This window comes from Chlorocebus sabaeus, chromosome 24, assembly GCF_047675955.1.
Source record: "Chlorocebus sabaeus isolate Y175 chromosome 24, mChlSab1.0.hap1, whole genome shotgun sequence".
Taxonomy (NCBI): domain Eukaryota; kingdom Metazoa; phylum Chordata; class Mammalia; order Primates; family Cercopithecidae; genus Chlorocebus; species Chlorocebus sabaeus.
The window spans coordinates 23,509,801-23,531,458 of NC_132927.1; the positions used below are offsets into that span (position 1 = coordinate 23,509,801).

Consider the following 21,658-nt stretch of genomic DNA (forward strand, 5'->3'; position numbering starts at 1 on the left):
TGGGTAAGAGAGAAACCCTGTCTCAAAAAATGGGGGGGGGGAACCTATAAAATAAATTTAACTTAATCACATATCTGAAGGGTTTCAATGGGAGAAAATATCCTCACGGCCTTAAGGTATTACGGAAATAATATAATGAAATTATCCAGTTGAATTCATTTTGCATAGTTGGGGTGGACAGAAGCACCTAGCTGACAGTACCAATAAAAATAAGTCTTGCCAGGCTTAATTTGTACCTTTAATCATTCTGTTAAAACTACCTGGTCACTCTCACACTTCTTTGCATAGATGCTGAAAAATAAAAATTTTAATCCATACACTTTTCTAAACATTAAATTTTGGTTGTACTTACATTAAGATAGCAGCAGAGAAGAAACCAGAAAAATAAACTATGCACTAATTTTCCTTACATGAGCCACATACTTGATAAACTGATCTTCTTTTCAGATAATGTGTAGTCAATTGCTGTATCTGAAGATATTTTTTATATATATATATGCAATGTACTCCATCTTTAAGTGCATTGGAAAATAACTTTGAACTTACCTTAATGTTTCTACTAGAGTCTTTGGAATAATCTCAAAGGTAAGTCTTCAAATTTTGAGTATAAATTTATATTATGGAAGGAAACCAAAGGCTGTTAGAATCAAGTCACTTTGGTATAAGAAATAAATACAATTAGATAATAATTCAGTGTAAACATACACAACCATTAGAATTATTTCTCAACTATCTGTATAGCCAATATTACAGGATAGTTCTGAGAAAGGCAATACTGAAATAAAACCTAGTGATTTTGTTTTTTTGTTTTGTTTTGTTTTTGAGACGGAGTCTTGCTCTGTGGCCCGGGCTGGAGTGCAGTGGCCGGATCTCAGCTCACTGCAAGCTCCGCCTCCCAGGTTTACGCCATTCTCCTGCCTCAGCCTCCCGTGTAGCTCGGACTACAGGCGCCTGCCACCTCGGCCAGCTAGTTTTTTGTATTTTTTAGTAGAGACGGGGTTTCACTGTGTTAGCCAGGATGGTCTCGATCTCCTGACCTCGTGATCCGCCCGTCTCGGCCTCCCAAAGTGCTGGGATTACAGGCTTGAGCCACCGCGCCCGGCCAAACCTAGTGATTTTGAAAGAAACATATCATCTAATGTGTGTCTTCAAAATGAAGTTTTACTTTGAAGCTCTAAATTGTCTTCTACATACTCAGGCTAGTGTCCATGGAGCTATCAATAAAGATCTTTCATCATCATCAAGAGGCAGTATAGAGGGGTGTGACTTAGCTAGGACTTAAATGGCAAAAAGATTGGAAGAATTGTTATCAACAGAAGAGGAGCATAAAAGCCTAGCCAGAGAGGCAACATTCAATTACCATGCTTATGAGACTGAGAAGAGATGGACTGATTTATTACAGAAAATAAGAAACAGACCTGGACAAGTAAAACTTGTCCAGGCTACTGAGCTGAGAGTCATTATTACCCTCCTAATAAATTAAAAATTCATTTATTCATTTGTAAAATTTTGGGATAGCCTTTTTGTCTGGCCTCGATCCTCTTGTATTTCCTCTTTTATCAGTAATTACCTTGTCTTTGATATTAGTTTTAGATTAATCCCTAGTCACACTGATATTTCCAGAATAATTTTGCTTTTAAAAAAATCACAAAATTGTTATATTACCTCAGTACACTAATTCTATCTATCTCAACATTACAGAACATTACTCAGTAACTTGTCTAACAATAGCAAGCATACGTGTTAGAGCACTTTCCAATCTATCTTTAATTTTCTTTTTCTTTGTAAGGTTCATGAGATTTTGCTTTTGTTGAATATTCATTTTGATTAAAAGTAACTGGCATATTCTCTTCATCAGATTTCTTGAGAAAAAGCCTCAAAAATAAAACCCTGATCTCTGGTTTTCTCTCCTTCACCTAATGTGGTCTTGCTTTGGAAACTGAAACAGGTGAGGAACATCGGTTTATCAACAGTCCTGATTATTTTCTTTCATAATTTTTCTTTGTTTGGAAAATACAAATTATAAGGGGTGTATTAATTAGATTTGGAATTAGGTAAAAGGCAGTTATTTAACACAATCTAACACTAACATCTGTCTTTGGTTTTTAGTATATATTTTATACCTCTTAACAGAAATATCATGTCATTAGTTGAAGGTACAACAAATGTGCACATCCATGGTGGAGACTTAACAGCAAAAGTAACATTCAATGCAATATATTCTCCAGTTAATTTTCAAGGAATTATACTTTGAAATATACTCATGTTACTAAAAGACTTTAATAGTGCTTTGAGATGAAACTAAAAGACTGCTTATATTAAAAATAAAATGTTATAGTTTATCAAATTAAAATTGTAGCATATAATTTTATAATTGTAAATATACTTATATAACACAGATATGAAAAACAATACTTTCTTTTAGGAAGACAATAAGCATATCCTGTATCCCGTTTTTGTTTTGTTTTGTTTTGTTTGAGACGAGTCTCGCTCTGTCACTCATGCTTGAGTGCAGTGGCGAGATCTCGGCTCACTGCAACCTCCAACTCCTGGGTTCAAGCGATTCTCCTGACTAAGCCTCCCGAGTAACTGGGACTACAGGTGCACACCACCACGTCCAGCTAATTTTTGTATTTTTAATAGAGATAGGGTTTCACCATGTTGGCCAGGATGGTCTTAATCTCTTGACCTCGTGATTCACCCACCTCAGTCTCCCAAAGCGCTGGGATTACAAGTAGGAGCCACCCGCTTGCCCGCATATCCTGGTTTCTCATTTAACATATATATTTGAAAATTCAATGGAACTTTTATTTAATTAATATTCAAACAATCAGGTACTTTGTTTAGAAAGTTGTTTTAGTTGGCCGGGCGCAGTGACTCACACCTGTCAAATTCCAGCACTTTGGGAGGCCGAGGCGGGTGGATCACCTGAGGTCAGGAGTTGGAGACCAGCCTGACCAAAATGGAAAAACCCCATGTCTACTAAAAATACAAAATTAGCTGGTCATGGTGGCACATGCACGTAATCCAAGCTACTCGGGAGGCTGAAGTAGGAGAATTGCTTGAACCAGGGAGGCGGAGGTTGTGGTGAGCCGAGATCATGCCACTGTACCCCAGTCTGGGCAACAAGAATGAAATTCTGTCTCAAAAAGAAAAAAAAAAGAGGAAAAAGAGAGGAAAAAAAAGAAAGTTGTTTCAGTTGTGTTTGGTAAGCTCAATACATACTGTGATTTTAAAATACTATGAATAAATTAATATATGTAATACCTTTATTTTCAATTATGCTATTCGAATGCTGCTTCAAATAAAAATGAGTCAACTATTCAAAAAAAATCATATTACCATTCCAAAAAATGGGAATAAATTAAACAATGGATAAAATTTTTTAATGTTACTAAAAGTTTTACCCAGAAAAACCTTTTAAGTTTAATTTTAAAATATTTTTGTTTCAAAAAACTTATATTTTCAACTTCATACTCTGGTCCATAATCTGTGTGGTAACTGGCAATTGTAGAAGTTAAAAGTCATAAAGAAAAAATCTTTTGCTTTCTAAAAATTAGCAATGTGAACAAGAATTAATCAAACTGTTTCACTGTCATGACTATGTTACTCTTAACAGAATATAGAATGGTCTAAAATATCTCTAGGCTTCTGTCCCTCATTTTGTACAAATTTTAACAAGAGGCAAATTAATTAGTGAGAGTAAATAATTTGAAAAGTTTGTGTAAACTTTATAATTTTATAAATTATATTGCTTCCTTTTAAATATAACATTAGCTAAGAATAAACCTCATTTGGATATTTAGACCCATAAGTGGATGGTTCCATTATTTATATTATTTAGAAATATATATATGTACTATTTCCTTTTAGGGATGGATGCCCTTCACTCATTGATGTCCTATATACAATTCATTCTGTGCTCCTTTAGGTTTTTTGAGTGGTTATTGTTTAGTTGGATGCAAGTAAAACTAAGCAAGTAAAAAATGTCTTGAAAATACTGGATTTTTTTATATCTTATTTATTATTGCCACCTCTTTTACATTATTTTATGTCTTAAAAGATAAAATTATACATAAATGTGTGTGTGCTTGTGTGTAAAATAGGCAGTTCCAGAATTTACCAATGTAATAAACATCTTAAGGAAGAAATCTGTATGCAGCAAATCCTCAGCTACCGCTGAAACTTAACTAATAAAGAAACAGGTGATATGGTTTGGATCTGTGTCCCTGCCCAAATGTCATACTGAAATGTAATCCTCAGTGCTGGAAGTGAGGCCTGGTGATTGGATCTTGGTGTGGGATTTCTCATGAATGGGTTAAACACCATTCTCCCTTGGTACTGTCATTGCAATAGGATAGTGTGAATTCTCCTGAGATGTATTCATTTAAAAATGTGTAGCACCTCCCAGGTTACTCTCTTGCCCCTGCTCTGGCCATGTGATGTGCAAGCTCCCACTTCACCTTCTGCCATGATTGTAAGCTTCCAGAAGCCTACCCAGAAGCAGATATCAGCATCATGCTTCCTATACAGCCGGCAAAACTGTAAGCCAATTAAACCTCTTTTCTTTATAACGTACCCAGTCTTAGGTATTTCTTTATAGCAATGCAACAATAGACTAACAAACCAGGCATGAACTTTTTGTGTGTTGTGTTTACACAACAAATTTACTGTTGAGTAAACTTATATTTTACTCAATATAATAATACAAAATATATAAAGCACAGCTTGTTATCTGCATTGATGGACTTAATTGCTAAGGATGATACAAAATATATATATATATATGTATATACATATGTATGTCCACATATGTATGATATAACTTAGTTTTAATATTACATATTAGTATTTCTTACATGTAGCACAGGTATCCAAGTTAAGCAAATGATAAATTATTTTCAAATTAAAAAAAAAATCAGGATGAACATGGTGACTCATACCTGTAGTCTCAACATTTTGGGAGGCCGAGGCAGGAAGATCACTTGAAGTCAGGTGTTAGAGACAAGCCTGAGCAACATAGCAAGACCCCGTCTCTACACAAAATTTAAAAATTAGCCAGGTATGGAGGTGCACACCTGTAGTCCCAGCTACTCGGCAAGCTGAGGTGAAAGCATCAGTTGAGCCCGATTTTACTGAGCAAAGCTGCAGTAAGCTATAATCATGCCACTGTAGTTCAGCCTGGGCAACAGAGTGAAACCCTGTCTCTTAAAAAAATGACCATAAAAGTTAGACTGTTTATCAATTTAAAAACATTATCTGAATTCCTATACTATTAGTTTTGCAAGAATAAGCCTTAGATAGGCATGTAGGCAAGATCTGCTGGCAGAAACTATATGTCTGGAAAATGAAGCTTTGATGTACTCAGGAATATTCTGGAGTTGTTACCAGTTATTTGTACCTGGAAAATAGTGACATATAAACAGGTTCTTCAGAAGAGTTGGAAATATATGGAAGGGAGGTCCTTGAAAGCCATGATAACATGATCCTCACCTAGAGCTGGCAAGATTGCCTGCATTCGGTTGCCTTCCTGGGTAGGCCAGGGAAGTTTGCCTCTGAGAGGAAATGCTATTGGATTATACCCCCTGCTCTAGGAAGTCACCTTGGGATGCATATAAATTGTATCATCTTACCTGTGTTAAAATAACTAAACTTTGCCTGTGTCTGTCGGTATTTTTTACTCAATTATGTTGATCCCTGTCACACTAGACAACTGTGCCACTGTTAATTGTCATTCCGATTATAGAGTTGAATTTTAAAATCTTATGCTGAATTTATTTTCTAGGGGACTAATTAAGAGGCAGGAAAAAGGAAAAAACAGGAAATTTAGTTAATCAATAAAATTCTGGAGTTAAGTATATTCTGCGGAGAACGGAGATTCTGATTTCTTGAAACTTTAATTTGAAGTTCTCTAGAGCCATCTGGGTTCTGTAGCTTTTATTAGTATCAGAGCTTCTGCAAAAGGAGTGAGCAGAGTGAAAACTAATTGCACTAATAGCTGCAGGAACACTGAAGCTTTGTGCATAACTCGAAGCAGCTCAGAATCCTGTGCTTACCAACAAGATTGAAGTGTTCCAAATTATATCAAATTCCTTTGTGGTCACTTAAGGTTATCTCTTTTTTTTTTTTTTTTTTTTTTAGAAAATGGGAAGTAGTTTCTCTCTCTTTTCTTTTTTTCAGAAACCTGTTTTCACATGATCCCCATACCCATGAACAGACTGTCATGAGTATAGAGGCCAGTGAGAAAAAGACAATATTCCATTGCCGAATGGAACCTGAGATCTAAAACCTACCTTATTTGGAGAAAAAACTCATAATCAATTAGAAATCAAGCCAAGTTATTTGTCATTTATTTGCAAATATCAGTTTTCATATTTATAGGACAAATAGCATAACTGGAATCTGAGGTTCTATAGAAGAGGGGCAGGGAATGGTTAAGCAGCACCCAGAACCTTGTCTCTCACCCCACACTCATATCTCATACACAAATACATTTGTAGCTAAGCAGTTCCACACATAATATTTTCATACTTTAATTATTCTCTAAAATATAAAATAGTTAATTCATTCTGCCAACAACTTTAAGTCTAATATAAAAATAGACGTTCTTGAACTAAATTCTATTTTCAAGTTCCTGAGTTACAAAAGAGTTAGATAAAAATTACATCATTTATTGATGTGCATGGTTTTAACCTAATTCATCTGTTTAATGAAAACTTTATGCCATATATTTAACAAATAGTATATCAACCAAAATTTGCAGTAGCACTATTAGAAATTGAGTAGACTGTGTTTAGTTTTCTTCTATTTCAGTAGTGTCTTTACCATTGGGCAGCCCAGTTACCAGGGCATTCTGTAAAAACCAAACAATAGTAACACTGGTGCATTTTCTTGACCCTTAAGTGTGTAGATTTAGGGGGTTTTAATGCTAAAAGCAAATGTAAAGTCCATAATATCCACATTTTTAATTAGAACCATAACCGTAATTTCAGTAAAAATATAAAAATAGTTAAAAATGTATCTTATTCAATTCTCAGAGTAGAACAATTACCTGCTAAGATTAAATCAGGCAAAAATTCAGCATCTAAGACTTTCCTGAATTATCACTATATTACTAGATAATTATGTAATTCACTGTTACAACTTCAGGTATGCAAATATAACATTTCAATGATTAGATCTCCACAATTTAAGCAAAGAGATGCTTGAAATAGGTAGATAATTTGGGAAAAGGACATGCAATTGCCTGAAGTAAAAACATGGACTGTGAAAACAAACATGTATTACAACCTGAATTAGCAATTACTTCCAGTTTCCACTTTGCTTATTGCACATGGACAGTTTCTCACCATTAGGTTTGTTGATTCTTTGGCATTAACCAACCAGATAACACCATCATAATTATCATACATACACACACACACACACACACACAAACAAAAAAACACAACTCTATTAGTGTGTATAAATTCATGCAAAAAGCAGATTTAGGGTAGATTATAGTTTAAATTGGGTATCATTAATGTATAAATAGTTCATTCAATCCCATTACAAAAATCACCTCATATTACTAGTAGAATAATGGTAACAATTCTTCCCTTGTCCCCACATAGAAATGCATAAAAGGGAATTTACTTACACTGAACGATGAGCTGCACCAAGGCTTCCCTTGGTTTCACGTTAAATCCATTGTATTGGCTGGTCTGACATCTGTACATTCCTGACATTTCCCTAGACACATTCACAATCCTCAGTGTTCCATCATAACTCTCCATTTGCATTGATCCATCAGGCATTGCAACTTCTTTATCCGCTCTAGACCAAAGGATGATTGGTTTAGGTTTGCCAGTTACTTGACATTGCAGTTCTATTGTGTCTCCTTCTCTGGTGACCAATGGTGATTTTTCCTGTGGAACAGTCAGATTGGGTGGAACTTGAAATGGGAAAAAGAAAATTTTTCAAGGTTAGTATAAACTGGTAAAGCATATTCAGATACAGAAAATCATAAGGAAACAATTTCTGCTGGTGGAAGAAATGTGACAATTCGGATGCTCAAAAACCTTGGGAATAAATGGAATATACTCTCACTTAAAATCATTCTTAATTGTTTTCACTGTATATTTTAAAATGAGGACTTCAAACATTAGCAAAATAAATAAGGCATTCAATTGAAAAATGAATAGTCAACATAAAAATAATCTTCTCAATGACCTGTAATAATTAGTCATTAACTGGGGCTTTAACATTTGCATTTCATAGAAGAGTAGCATTCAGCTGTGTAGACTTAGCAGTCACAATAAGTGCAAGTAGTCAGAAAGGGAAAAAGAGAAACCTCTGATCTAAAATCATAAGATTTGACTGGTTTAAAACTTGCCAAATTGCTAAGATTTAAGATTTGTTTTTTTCCCTAGTGGGAGTGAAATCAAGCAATTTGACAATCCATTCTATTCTCCATTTTTGGAATTTTAATTTTTTGTGATATTTGAATTTCTTATTATTTCACTTCATAATATTTTGATGTCATTGTAAATAGTTTGCCATAATGTTGCCAATATTTCTACAAAGTTAATTTTAATTAAATCTTCAAAATATATTTCAATGAATATAAGAATTATAATTTTTCTCAAGTAAAGCTAGTTTCTGATTTACAGTGGATATTTATGAAAAGTTAGATTGATTTTACTGTAACTTACTTTATTGTGCTGAAATATATTTATGTTAGAATTTAGTGAAAAGCATTAAGTGATATGAGGGAAGTACTATACAATGATCTTTCTTACAAACATTATCACTAGTTCCACTGGAAGATTCTTATTTCTTATACAATTGTATATGAATTCAAATGCATTTGTGCAGTAGAACATCTATCAAAAAAGGGCAAGCTAAATAGAATGCTATAAATACAAATAACCAGAAACATGAATAATTCTATCCTTCTGATAAATGTTATCTGTTCCCTTTGGAAGTAGTAATGCACATGAATGAAAAGTGAAAGGTTTTATTCTTCCTTTTAGTTTGATTATGCCCCAGTGTCCAGGTACAAAACCAAACATAGTTATGTTTAAAATTATTTTTCAACTAATTTTGAAATGTTGTTGCCCTTATTATAGAGACAAATACATTCAAGTTCAAAGTGATATGAGAACTATCTTCCTATTCAAATATCTTCAATTCACTTTTTTATTTAATTCCTTCACTTCTTGTTTAAAAAACAAATTACATAATGCACAACATCTTAGAATTTAAACAATATGAAATATTAACCACCATCATTTTGAAGTAGATATATACATCCTAGAAATTGACATTAACAAAATACATGTTTAAAATGGCTTCATTTTATAAACCCAAATGGCTAAATAATTTGTTCTAGTATATAGAAACAATTAAATAATTTTGGCAAAGTATTTGTTCTTTTCAAAGTGAATGATGTAATTAAAATCTAAGCAGCATACTGTAACAATGGGACTGGAATGGAACTATGATACTTACTCACCCTCCAGGAGAAAGGGTGCAGAATAACCTCAGCGTTTAACATTTATTATCCCCCTACTATGTGACAGGTGCAATTAAGTATTTTATGTTTTCATTTAAACCCCTTGATAATATTAAGGACCAAATATTTAATATTAAAATAAACAATTAAGAACATTGAGAATAAGACATAATAAATACTTCAATTTGAACAGAATACAAACAAAAACTAATTTATAGTAGGTAGCTAATGTACAGATATGAATACTGAAGCAGGCTCAATTAACAATGGTATCTGGAATTAATAACTTTTGAGTGTTCGCAATAGACTCCTCTCTTCATGCTCATGATAAATTGGACAAAATCCCTGCCTGTCGTTTGGTCACTGTTTCAAATATGAAAGAGTCAAGATGAATGTGAGGGAATATACAGTAAGTATTTTGCAAATTATCTTATCTATCTTTTATCATCTTATTTATTTAGTCATTTATTATTGCTATCACAGTGGATAAGGCCAACGTCTATATTTCTTAAATAACTACGTTGATCAATTATCTATATCTGAATATTTTTCATATGTCAAAACTGCTTATAAGATATACCAACGCCAAAATAAATATCCAAATTTAGATAAATCTGTGTAAAATAAATGAAAATATGTATAACTTTAATGGAGTGTTATTACTTGAAATATACAATCCATATCTGTTCCAAAAACAAGCTACATGATCTTGGTCAACCAAAAACACTGTCTGTATTAATTTTACCTTTGGTGGTGGTTGTTGTTTTGAGATAGTCTTGCTCTGTTTTCCAGGCTGGGGTGCAGTGGCGCAATCTCCACTCAGTGCAACCTTCATGTCCCGGGTACAAGTGATTGTTCTGCCTCAGCCTCCTGAGTAGCTGGGATTACAGGTGTGCACCACCACACCCAGCTAATTTTTTTGTATGTTTAGTAGAGACAGGGTTTCACCATGTTGACCAGGCTAGTCTCAAACTCCTGATCGTAGGTGATCACCTTCCTCAGTCTCCCAAAGTGCTGGGATTACAGGCGTGAACCACTGTGCTTGACCTTACCATTTTTGAAACTAAGAATTCGTACTTTATTAGCCTCAACGTTATTGATGTTCTGATTACATGAATAGTAAAAAGTTAAAAAGAGAAGTGATGTCAAAAGATAGTGCTTACTTCCTAACTTAATAAAATGGATATTTAAACAACTTATTACATTAGACCATTCAAATCACAATAGATTCTTGACTAGCTATAATTTTTAAAAATGTTATCATGCTAAATAGTTCAAACATCCCTTTTAAAATTTGTTTATGTTTTTCATGTATTTAGATAAACTTTCCTTCCTGCCGAATTAAAGTTACAGAAATATAAACCTCAATTTTAATCTCAATAACACAAAAATTGATTTTTAGATAAATTAGCCCAGGTTTTACAAAATAGCAAAATCTAGCTAAAAGATTATTTAATATCCATCTCTTCCTAGGCCAGATGTGGTGGCTCACGCCTATAATTCCAGTACTTTGGGTGGCCGAGGAGGGCACATCACAAGGTCAGGAGATCAAGACCATCCTGGCCAACACGGTAAACCCCGTCACTACTAAAAATACAAAAAAAAAAAAAAAAAAAAAAAAATTATCCGGTCATGGCAGTGTGCACCTGGAGTCCCAGCTACTCGGGAGGCTCAGGGGCTCAGGCAGGAGAATCGTTTGAACTCGGGAGGTGGAGGCTGCAGTGAACCAAGATCGCACCACTGCACTCCAGCCTGTGTGACAGAGGGAAACTCCATCTCAAAAATAAATAAATAAATAAATTTTAAATCTAGAAGTCAGGATTAACCTTTCCCTACAACTTTCCTGGCCAAAAAACTATAATTCTCAAAGCTGTTATATGCTTCTCTATCTCTCTGTCCCCACTAAATTTTCTATCCCTTAGAATTACTCAACTATCTTAATTGTTCCTATAATTTTTTCTGTTGAGAGATCTCATTTGTTCTCATAGATTTCTCTCTATGTGTTGATAATAACAAATTATAACTTTATTCCAATGGCTCATAATTGCAGCCTGTCTTTATATTCCAAAAGTCTTTCAAACCTAAACACTATTTTATTTCTTGACTTGGTTAATAGTTAATTTCAACGGATTCCATCTGTTAATTGAAAACCATACAATATTATGTTTCACCATTTCCTCTTGTTCACCACTTCAAAACAGCCATCAAGTCTTGTTGTTTCTTTATTTAAAACTATGTCTCATATCTGCCTGTTTCTTTTCATGGCCATAGGCAGTTTTCTCAGTAGAAGTCATCATTTTATCTTCTTGTGACAGCATCCTAAGTGGTCTCTCTGTCACTAGCCTCATTCTTCCAGGCTTCCTGCTGCCCTGTCTAAGCTTTATCATCATAAACAGTTTTGTTCATGTCACTATGAAGACTACAAACCTAGATGAGAGTGCTTGTCACAACACTGGTTTAGTTTAAAAAACAACCTGAAAACAGCTTAATGGAGTTGTTAAATAAATCATAAAATAGTTGAAAAATAGAATATGACACAGTCTTTTTAAATGATGATGCAATAGACCTATATATTGATAAGGCATTTATATTAAGTGGGAAAAGCATGTTAGCAAGTAGTATAAATAGCTATAACCACTACTATTCAGTGTGTAAAACATGTCACTGTGCAGTATAAACAGTTATATCTAATTTTTATATATTAAATAACTAGGTATTAGCTGCTCTTGGCTCTCACACACACACACACACAGAGAAGTAACTATGCGAGATGATGACTATGTTAACTTACTTCACTATAGTAACCATTTTACTATCCATATGTATCCCATAATATGTTGCAATCCTCAAATATATACAATAAAATTTTTTTAAAAAAAAATTCAATGAGTGTTAACAGGAAGCTTCTTGAAGGGTAGGCTGTACATACATGCTCTGTCTTTATATTGTTATCATCTAGCACACCATCTCTCACATACAGAAATAGAGTACAAAATTTTACACAGAATATGTACATTAAGTAGCAAGGTAATTGGGCACCAATTCAGGGAAGAGGAGACTTACATAGGGAAAAGTCTAGAGGAAAAGAAATCCTAGAAAGAACTATACCGAAACACTAAGAGTGGTTCTCTCTGAGTGTGGGATTACTGATAAATTTTATTTTCTTTATTTCCCTCTTTTTTTTTTTTTTTTACTGTTTAAACAATATATATAGTACATATTAACATATTACAGGGCCCAAGCCGCCCAGAAAATTTTAAAATGTTAATTCAATCTATTTTCCAAAACTCATTCAATGAAAACTTCACATTTTAGTAACACAAATATTTCACTCTGGAAATGATACTCTGAAAACATAGACTGAGAAATGCTTTTCTAAAATCACTAACTCCTGTTAACACTCCTTTACTGAAGTTTCACCGACTAGTTAACCTCTGAGCCCTTGAACGAGCAGTTCTTTTCCATGGTCAGAGCGTCTGGCTCTTGCTGTCTTCTAGCACCCTCTGTCTGCCCCATGTGTTGAAACTCAGTTCAAATCTTATTCCTTTTGTAACCCCAGGCTGACCTGGTTACTTATTCTTCCTGACTACATACTACATTGTATGTTTTACCCATTTAACTTGTCCTTGTGACTTTGTCCTGTATTTTCTTCTATGTTTATATCCCTGACTAGGCAGCTCCTTAAAGGCACAGAGCCTTAAGCTGTCTCTAAAGTCTAATGTCTTGCTTTCCTGCCTGGCACAGATAAGAAAGTTGTGAAATAATTGAGAAAGAAAGAAAGGCAGAGCAGAAGATGGTAGGAACATAGGAAAATAAAAAGCTATCAAATAATAGATAATAGAGATAAACATAATCGATATGAATCGTGTATTTTGGAACAAATGTGATAAATAATAATGAAATATAGTAATTCTACAATTAGTAGCTCATACAAGTAGCATAATCTTATGCAAAATACATTGTTAGAATATATTGCTGATGCAGATCTGGAGATGTGTGGGTGTGTGAAAAAGTTAAAGAAGTCAAGAAAAGATTCTTCCAGTTTTCTTTTTTCTTTCATTTAAATATTTGAATAGATAAGTTATGAATTATTTTTAAAAAACACAGAGGAAAGAGGCAATTTGAAGACATGAAATTTAATTTTATCATTTGGTTTTTGGGTCTTAAATCAAATTATTTTTAAAAAAATTGTCTCATAATGAAAACATATCAAATTGAGCATAAATATTTGAAATGTCTATACCATGTAAGATCCACATTTATGCAATGTACTTGCTAGAAAAATTCACTCCTCCTCTACTCCCTCCTTGGCGACTGATCATGCACCCCTTGCCATCTCATTAAAACCTAATCACCCTTACCCCACTCAACGCCAATATCCCATCCCGACACATGCTTTAAAAGGATTAAAGCCTGTTATCACTTGCCTACTACAGCATGGCCTTTTAAAGCCTGTAAACTCCCCTTACAATTCCCCTATTTTGCCTGTCCTAAAACCAGGCAAGGCTTACAGGTTAGTTCAAGATCTGCACCTTATCAACCAAATTGTCTTGCCTATCCACCCTGTAGTGCCAAACCCATATACTCTCCTATCCTCAATACCTTCCTCCACAACCCATTATTCTGTTCTGGATCTCAAACATACTTTCTTTACTATTCCTTTACACCCCTCGTCCCAGCCTCTCTTTGCTTTCACCTGGACTGACCCTGACACCCATCAGTCCCAGCAGCTTACCTGGGCTGTGCTGCCACAAGGTTTCAGGGACAGCCCTCATTACTTCAGTCAAGCTCTTTCCCATGATTTACTTTCTTTCCACCTCTCTGCTTCTCACCTTATTCAATATATTGATGACCACCTTCTTTGTAGCCCCTCCTTTGAATCTTCTCAACAAGACACACTTCTGCTCCTTCAGCATTTATTCTCCAAAGGATATCGGGTATCCCCCTCCAAAGCTCGAATTTCTTCACCATCCGTTACCTACCTCGGCTTAATTCTTCATAAAAACACACGTGCTCTCCCTGCCGATCATGTCCGATTGATCTCCCAAATCCCAACCCCTTCACAAAACAACAACTCCTTTCCTTCCTAGACATGGTTAGTGCAGTCAGAATTCTTTTTTTTTTTTTTTTTTTTAAGTGAAATAAACCTTTTAATCCCAGAACAGCAGAACAACAGCAAAATAAAGCCCACTTCAACCAGTAGCTACTGAGCCAAATTCCGCAATGTCCTCTGCAGGGTACACTCTGCACTCAGCTAAGTCTTAATGAGTGTGAAATAACAGGCCCTAAATGATCAATCATGGGAAAAAGAGGAAACAAATTAGAAAATAAATCTTTGCAGGAAGAAGGATGAAAAAGGAAAAAATGGGCTAGAGGATTTCATTCGGAAACAAATGAGAATATTTCTAACTGCAATCTCTCTCTCATTTGACGAATGAGAGTGACAGTCTCAATTGGAGCTTTAAAATATTAAACTTTTTGAGTTAAAGAGATAATTAAAGATGTATAAAGAGATATGATAAACCCTTTAAAATGTACTACTTGATCCAATCAAATAATTAATTCCATAATTTTAAAATTATTTTTAAAAGTTGCTCTTTAAAGAAATTTAAATTAGATTTTATTAATATTTTCTCTGTGTTACAAAAGCCATCATTTGTAAAATGCGGATAGACCAGATTTCAATTAGCCAATACCATGTACATTAATTGTTTTCCTAATGCAAATGAACTTTGACATATTTTATTTATTACATCACTCAATTATAAATTCCTTAAAAGCAAGAACTATAGCTCCTCAACTAATGTGTGTTGCATTTAAATTTGAGAATGTAATTGCATGATTTCTTTTTTTTTTTTTTGTTTTGTTTTGTTTTGTTTTGTTTTGTTTCCTTTTTTCTTTTTATTTATTTATTTATTTATTTATTTATTTATTATTATTAAACTTCAAGTTTAATTATTAAACTTCAAGGATACATGTGCACAACGTGCAGGTTTGCTACATATGTATACTTGTGCCATGTTGGTGTGCTGCACCCATCAACTCGTCATTTACATCAGGTATAACTCCCAATGCAATCCCTCCCCCCTCCCCCCTCCCCATGATAGGCCCCGGTGTGTGATGTTCCCCTTCCCGAGTCCAAGTGATCTCATTGTTCAGTTCCCACCTACGAGTGAGAACATGCGGTGTTTGGTTTTCTGTTCTTGTGATAGTTTGCTGAGAATGATGGTTTCCAGCTGCATCCATGTCCCTACAAAGGACACAAACTCATCCTTTTTTTATGGCTGCATAGTATTCCATGGTGTATATGTGCCACATTTTCTTAATCCAATCTGTCACTGATGGACATTTGGGTTGATTCCAAGTCTTTGCTATTGTGAATAGTGCTGCAATAAACATACGTGTGCATGTGTCCTTATAGCAGCATAATTTATAATCCTTTGGGTATATACCCAGTAATGGGATGGCTGGGTCATATGGTACATCTAGTTCTAGATCCTTGAGGAATCGCCATACTGTTTTCCATAATGGTTGAACTAGTTTACAATCCCACCAACAGTGTAAAAGTGTTCCTATTTCTCCACATCCTCTCCAGCACCTGTTGTTTCCTGACTTTTTAATGATCGCCATTCTAACTGGTGTGAGATGGTATCTCATTGTGGTTTTGATTTGCATTTCTCTGATGGCCAGTGATGATGAGCATTTTTTCATGTGTCTGTTGGCTGTATGAATGTCTTCTTTTGAGAAATGTCTGTTCATATCCTTTGCCCACTTTTGGATGGGGTTGTTTGTTTTTTTCTTGTAAATTTGTTGGAGTTCTTTGTAGGTTCTGGATATTAGCCCTTTGTCAGATGAGTAGATTGCAAAAATTTTCTCCCATTCTGTAGGTTGCCTGCTCACTCTGATGGTAGTTTCTTTTGCTGTGCAGAAGCTCTTTAGTTTGATGAGATCCCATTTGTCAATTTTGGCTTTTGCTGCCGTTGCTTTTGGTGTTTTAGACATGAAGTCTTTGCCCATGCCTATGTCCTGAATGGTACTACCTAGGTTTTCCTCTAGGATTTTTATGGTATTAGGTCTAACATTTAAGTCTCTAATCCATCTTGAATTAATTTTCGTATAAGGAGTAAGGAAAGGATCCAGTTTCAGCTTTCTACTTATGGCTAGCCAGTTTTCCCAGCACCATTTATTAAATAGGGAATCCTTTCCCCATTTCTTGTTTCTCTCAGGTTTGTCAAAGATCAGATGGCTGTAGATGTGTGGTATTATTTCTGAGGACTCTGTTCTGTTCCATTGGTCTATATCTCTGTTTTGGTACCAGTACCATGCTGTTTTGGTTACTGTAGCCTTGTAGTATAGTTTGAAGTCAGGTAGCGTGATGCCTCCAGCTTTGTTCTTTTGACTTAGGATTGTCTTGGAGATGCGGGCTCTTTTTTGGTTCCATATGAACTTTAAAGCAGTTTTTTCCAATTCTGTGAAGAAGCTCATTGGTAGCTTGATGGGGATGGCATTGAATCTATAAATTACCTTGGGCAGTATGGCCATTTTCACGATATTGATTCTTCCTATCCATGAGCATGGTATGTTCTTCCATTTGTTTGTGTCCTCTTTGATTTCACTGAGCAGTGGTTTGTAGTTCTCCTTGAAGAGGTCCTTTACATCCCTTGTAAGTTGGATTCCTAGGTATTTTATTCTCTTTGAAGCAATTGTGAATGGAAGTTCATTCCTGATTTGGCTCTCTGTTTGACTGTCACTGGTGTATAAGAATGCTTGTGATTTTTGCACATTAATTTTGTATCCTGAGACTTTGCTGAAGTTGCTGATCAGCTTAAGGAGATTTTGGGCTGAGACAGTGGGGTTTTCTAAATATACAATCATGTCGTCTGCAAACAGGGACAATTTGACTTCTTCTTTTCCTAACTGAATCCCCTTGATTTCTTTCTCTTGCCTGATTGCCCTAGCCAGAACTTCCAACACTATGTTGAATAGGAGTGGTGAGAGAGGGCATCCCTGTCTTGTGCCAGTTTTCAAAGGGAATTTTTCCAGTTTTTGCCCATTCAGTATGATATTGGCTGTGGGTTTGTCATAAATAGCTCTTATGATTTTGAGGTACGTTCCATCAATACCGAATTTATTGAGCGTTTTTAGCATGAAGGGCTGTTGAATTTTGTCAAAAGCCTTTTCTGCATCTATTGAGATAATGATGTGGTTCTTGTCTTTGGTTCTGTTTATATGCTGGATTATGTTTATTGATTTGCGAATGTTGAACCAGCCTTGCATCCCAGGGATGAAGCCCACTTGATCATGGTGGATAAGCTTTTTGATGTGCTGCTGAATCCGGTTTGCCAGTATTTTATTGAGGATTTTTGCATCGATGTTCATCAGGGATATTGGTCTAAAATTCTCTTTTTTTGTTGTGTCTCTGCCAGGCTTTGGTATCAGGATGATGTTGGCCTCATAAAATGAGTTAGGGAGGATTCCCTCTTTTTCTATTGATTGGAATAGTTTCAGAAGGAATGGTACCAGCTCCTCCTTGTACCTCTGGTAGAATTCAGCTGTGAATCCATCTGGTCCTGGACTTTTTTTGGTTGGTAGGCTATTAATTATTGCCTCAATTTCAGAGCCTACTATTGGTCTATTCAGGGATTCAACTTCTTCCTGGTTTAGTCTTGGAAGAGTGTAAGTGTCCAGGAAATTATCCATTTCTTCTAGATTTTCCAGTTTATTTGCGTAGAGGTGTTTATAGTATTCTCTGATGGTAGTTTGTATTTCTGTGGGGTCAGTGGTGATATCCCCTTTATCATTTTTAATTGCGTCGATTTGATTCTTCTCTCTTTTCTTCTTTATTAGTCTTGCTAGTGGTCTGTCAATTTTGTTGATCTTTTCAAAAAACCAACTCCTGGATTCATTGATTTTTTGGAGGGTTTTTTGTGTGTCTATCTCCTTCAGTTCTGCTCTGATCTTAGTTATTTCTTGCCTTCTGCTAGCTTTTGAATGTGTTTGCTCTTGCTTCTCTAGTTCTTTTAATTGCGATGTTAGAGTGTCAATTTTAGATCTTTCCTGCTTTCTCTTGTGGGCATTTAGTGCTATAAATTTCCCTCTACACACTGCTTTAAATGTGTCCCAGAGATTCTGGTATGTTGTATCTTTGTTCTCATTGGTTTCAAAGAACATCTTTATTTCTGCCTTCATTTCGTTATGTACCCAGTAGTCATTCAGGAGCAGGTTGTTCAGTTTCCATGTAGTTGAGCGGTTTTGATTGAGTTTCTTAGTCCTGAGTTCTAATTTGATTGCACTGTGGTCTGAGAGACAGTTTGTTATAATTTCTGTTCTTGTACATTTGCTGAGGAGTGCTTTACTTCCAATTACGTGGTCAATTTTGGAGTAAGTACGATGTGGTGCTGAGAAGAATGTATATTCTGTTGATTTGGGGTGGAGAGTTCTATAGATGTCTATTAGGTCTGCTTGCTGCAGAGATGAGTTCAATTCCTGGATATCCTTGTTAACTTTCTGTCTCGTTGATCTGTCTAATGTTGACAGTGGAGTGTTGAAGTCTCCCATTATTATTGTATGGGAGTCTAAGTCTCTTTGTAAGTCTCTAAGGACTTGCTTTATGAATCTGGGTGCTCCTGTATTGGGTGCATATATATTTAGGATAGTTAGCTCTTCCTGTTGAATTGATCCCTTTACCATTATGTAATGGCCTTCTTTGTCTCTTTTGATCTTTGATGGTTTAAAGTCTGTTTTATCAGAGACTAGTATTGCAACCCCCGCTTTTTTGTGTTCTCCATTTGCTTGGTAAATCTTCCTCCATCCCTTTATTTTGAGCCTATGTATGTCTCTGCGTGTGAGATGGGTCTCCTGAATACAGCAGACTGATGGGTCTTGACTCTTTATCCAGTTTGCCAGTCTGTGTCTTTTAATTGGAGCATTTAGTCCATTTACATTTAAGGTTAAAATTGTTATGTGTGAACTTGATCCTGCCATTATGATATTAACTGGTTATTTTGCTCGTTAGTTGATGCAGTTTCTTCCTAGCCTTGATGGTCTTTACATTTTGGCATGTTTTTGCAATGGCTGGTACCGGTTGTTCCTTTCCATGTTTAGTGCTTCCTTCAGGGTCTCTTGTAAGGCAGGCCTAGTGGTGACAAAATCTCTAAGCATTTGCTTATCTGTAAAGGATTTTATTTCTCCTTCACTTATGAAACTTAGTTTGGCTGGATATAAAATTCTGGGTTTAAAATTCTTTTCTTTAAGAATGTTGAATATTGGCCCCCACTCTCTTCTGGCTTGAAGAGTTTCTGCCGAGAGATCTGCTGTTAGTCTGATGGGCTTCCCTTTGTGGGTAACCCGACCTTTCTCTCTGGCTGCCCTTAAGATTTTTTCCTTCATTTCAACTTTGGTGAATCTGGCAATTATGTGTCTTGGAGTTGCTCTTCTCGAGGAGTATCTTTGTGGCGTTCTCTGTATTTCCTGGATTTGAATGTTGGCCTGCCCTACTAGGTTGGGGAAGTTCTCCTGGATGATATCCTGAAGAGTGTTTTCCAACTTGGTTCCATTTTCCCCCTCACTTTCAGGCACCCCAATCAGACGTAGATTTGGTCTTTTTACATAATCCCATACTTCTTGCAGGCTTTGTTCATTTCTTTTTCTTCTTTTTTCTTTTGGTTTCTCTTCTCGCTTCATTTCATTCATTTGATCCTCCATCGCTGACATTCTTTCTTCCAGTTGATCGAGACGGTTACTGAAGCTTGTGCATTTGTCACGTATTTCTCGTGCCATGGTTTTCGTCTCTTTCATTTCGTTTGTGAGCTTCTCTGCATTAATTACTCTAGCCATCAATTCTTCCACTTTTTTTTCAAGATTTTTAGTTTCTTTGCGCTGGGTACGTAATTCCTCCTTTAGCTCTGAGAAATTTGATGGACTGAAGCCTTCTTCTCTCATCTCGTCGAAGTCATTCTCCGTCCAGCTTTGATCCGTTGCTGGCGATGAGCTGCGCTCCTTTGCCGGGGGAGATGCGCTCTTATTTTTTGAATTTCCAGCTTTTCTGCCCTGCTTTTTCCCCATCTTTGTGGTTTTATCTGCCTCTGGTCTTTGATGATGGTGATGTACTGATGGGGTTTTGGTGTAGGTGTCCTTCCTGTTTGATAGCTTTCCTTCTAACAGTCAGGATCCTCAGCTGTAGGTTGTAGCTGTAGGAGATTGCTTGAGGTCCACTCCAGACCCTGTTTGCCTGGGTATCAGCAGCAGAGGCTGCAGAAGATAGAATATTTCTGAACAGCGAGTGTACCTGTCTGATTCTTGCTTTGGAATCTTCCTCTCAGGGGTGTACTCCACCCTGTGAGGTGTGGGGTGTCAGACTGCCCCTAGTGGGGGATGTCTCCCAGTTAGGCTACTCAGGGGTCAGGGACCCACTTGAGCAGGGAGTCTGTCCCTTCTCAGATCTCAACCTCCGTGTTGGGAGATCCACTGCTCTCTTCAAAGCTGTCAGACAGAGTCATTTGCGTCTGCAGAGCTGCTGCGTTTGTTATTATTTACTGTGCCCTGTCCCCAGAGGTGGAGTCTACAGAGACAGGCAGGTTTCCTTGAGCTGCTGTGAGCTCCACCCAGTTCGAGCTTCCCAGCAGCTTTGTTTACCTACTTAAGCCTCAGCAATGGCGGGCGCCCCTCCCCCAGCCTCGCTGCTGCCTTGCCGGTAGATCACAGACGGCTGTGCTAGCAATGAGGGAGGCTCCGTGGGTGTGGGACACTCCCGGCCAGGTGTGGGATATGATCTCCTGGTGTGCCTGTCTGCTTAAAGCGCAGTATTGGGGTGGGAGTTACCCGATTTTCCAGGTGTTGTGTGTCTCAGTTCCCCTGGCTAGGAAAAGGGATTCCCTTCCCCCTTGCGCTTTCCAGGTGAGGCAATGCCTCGCCCTGCTTCAGCTCTCGCTGGTCGGGCTGCAGCAGCTGACCAGCACCGATCGTCTGGCACTCCCCAGTGAGATGAACCCAGTACCTCAGTTGAAAATGCAGAAATCGCCGGTCTTCTGTGTCGCTCGCGCTGGGAGTTGGAGACTGGAGCTGTTCCTATTCGGCCATCTTGCTCCGCCCGTCCAGAATTCTTATACAAGAGCCAGGACCACGTCCTGTAACCTTTCTGTCCAAACGACCTTACTGTTTTAG

General features: G+C 36.5%; 1 protein-coding gene across 1 annotated transcript in view; it reads right to left on the reverse strand.

The window, feature by feature from the left end:
• Positions 1 to 21,658, reverse strand: part of MDGA2 (MAM domain containing glycosylphosphatidylinositol anchor 2) — an 852,475-nt gene that overhangs the window by 194,061 nt on the left and 636,756 nt on the right. Inside the window, exon 8 of the mRNA XM_007986604.3 lies at positions 7,640 to 7,933. Coding sequence (XP_007984795.2) covers positions 7,640 to 7,933 — 294 coding nt within the window. The remainder of the gene's footprint in view (positions 1 to 7,639; positions 7,934 to 21,658) is intronic.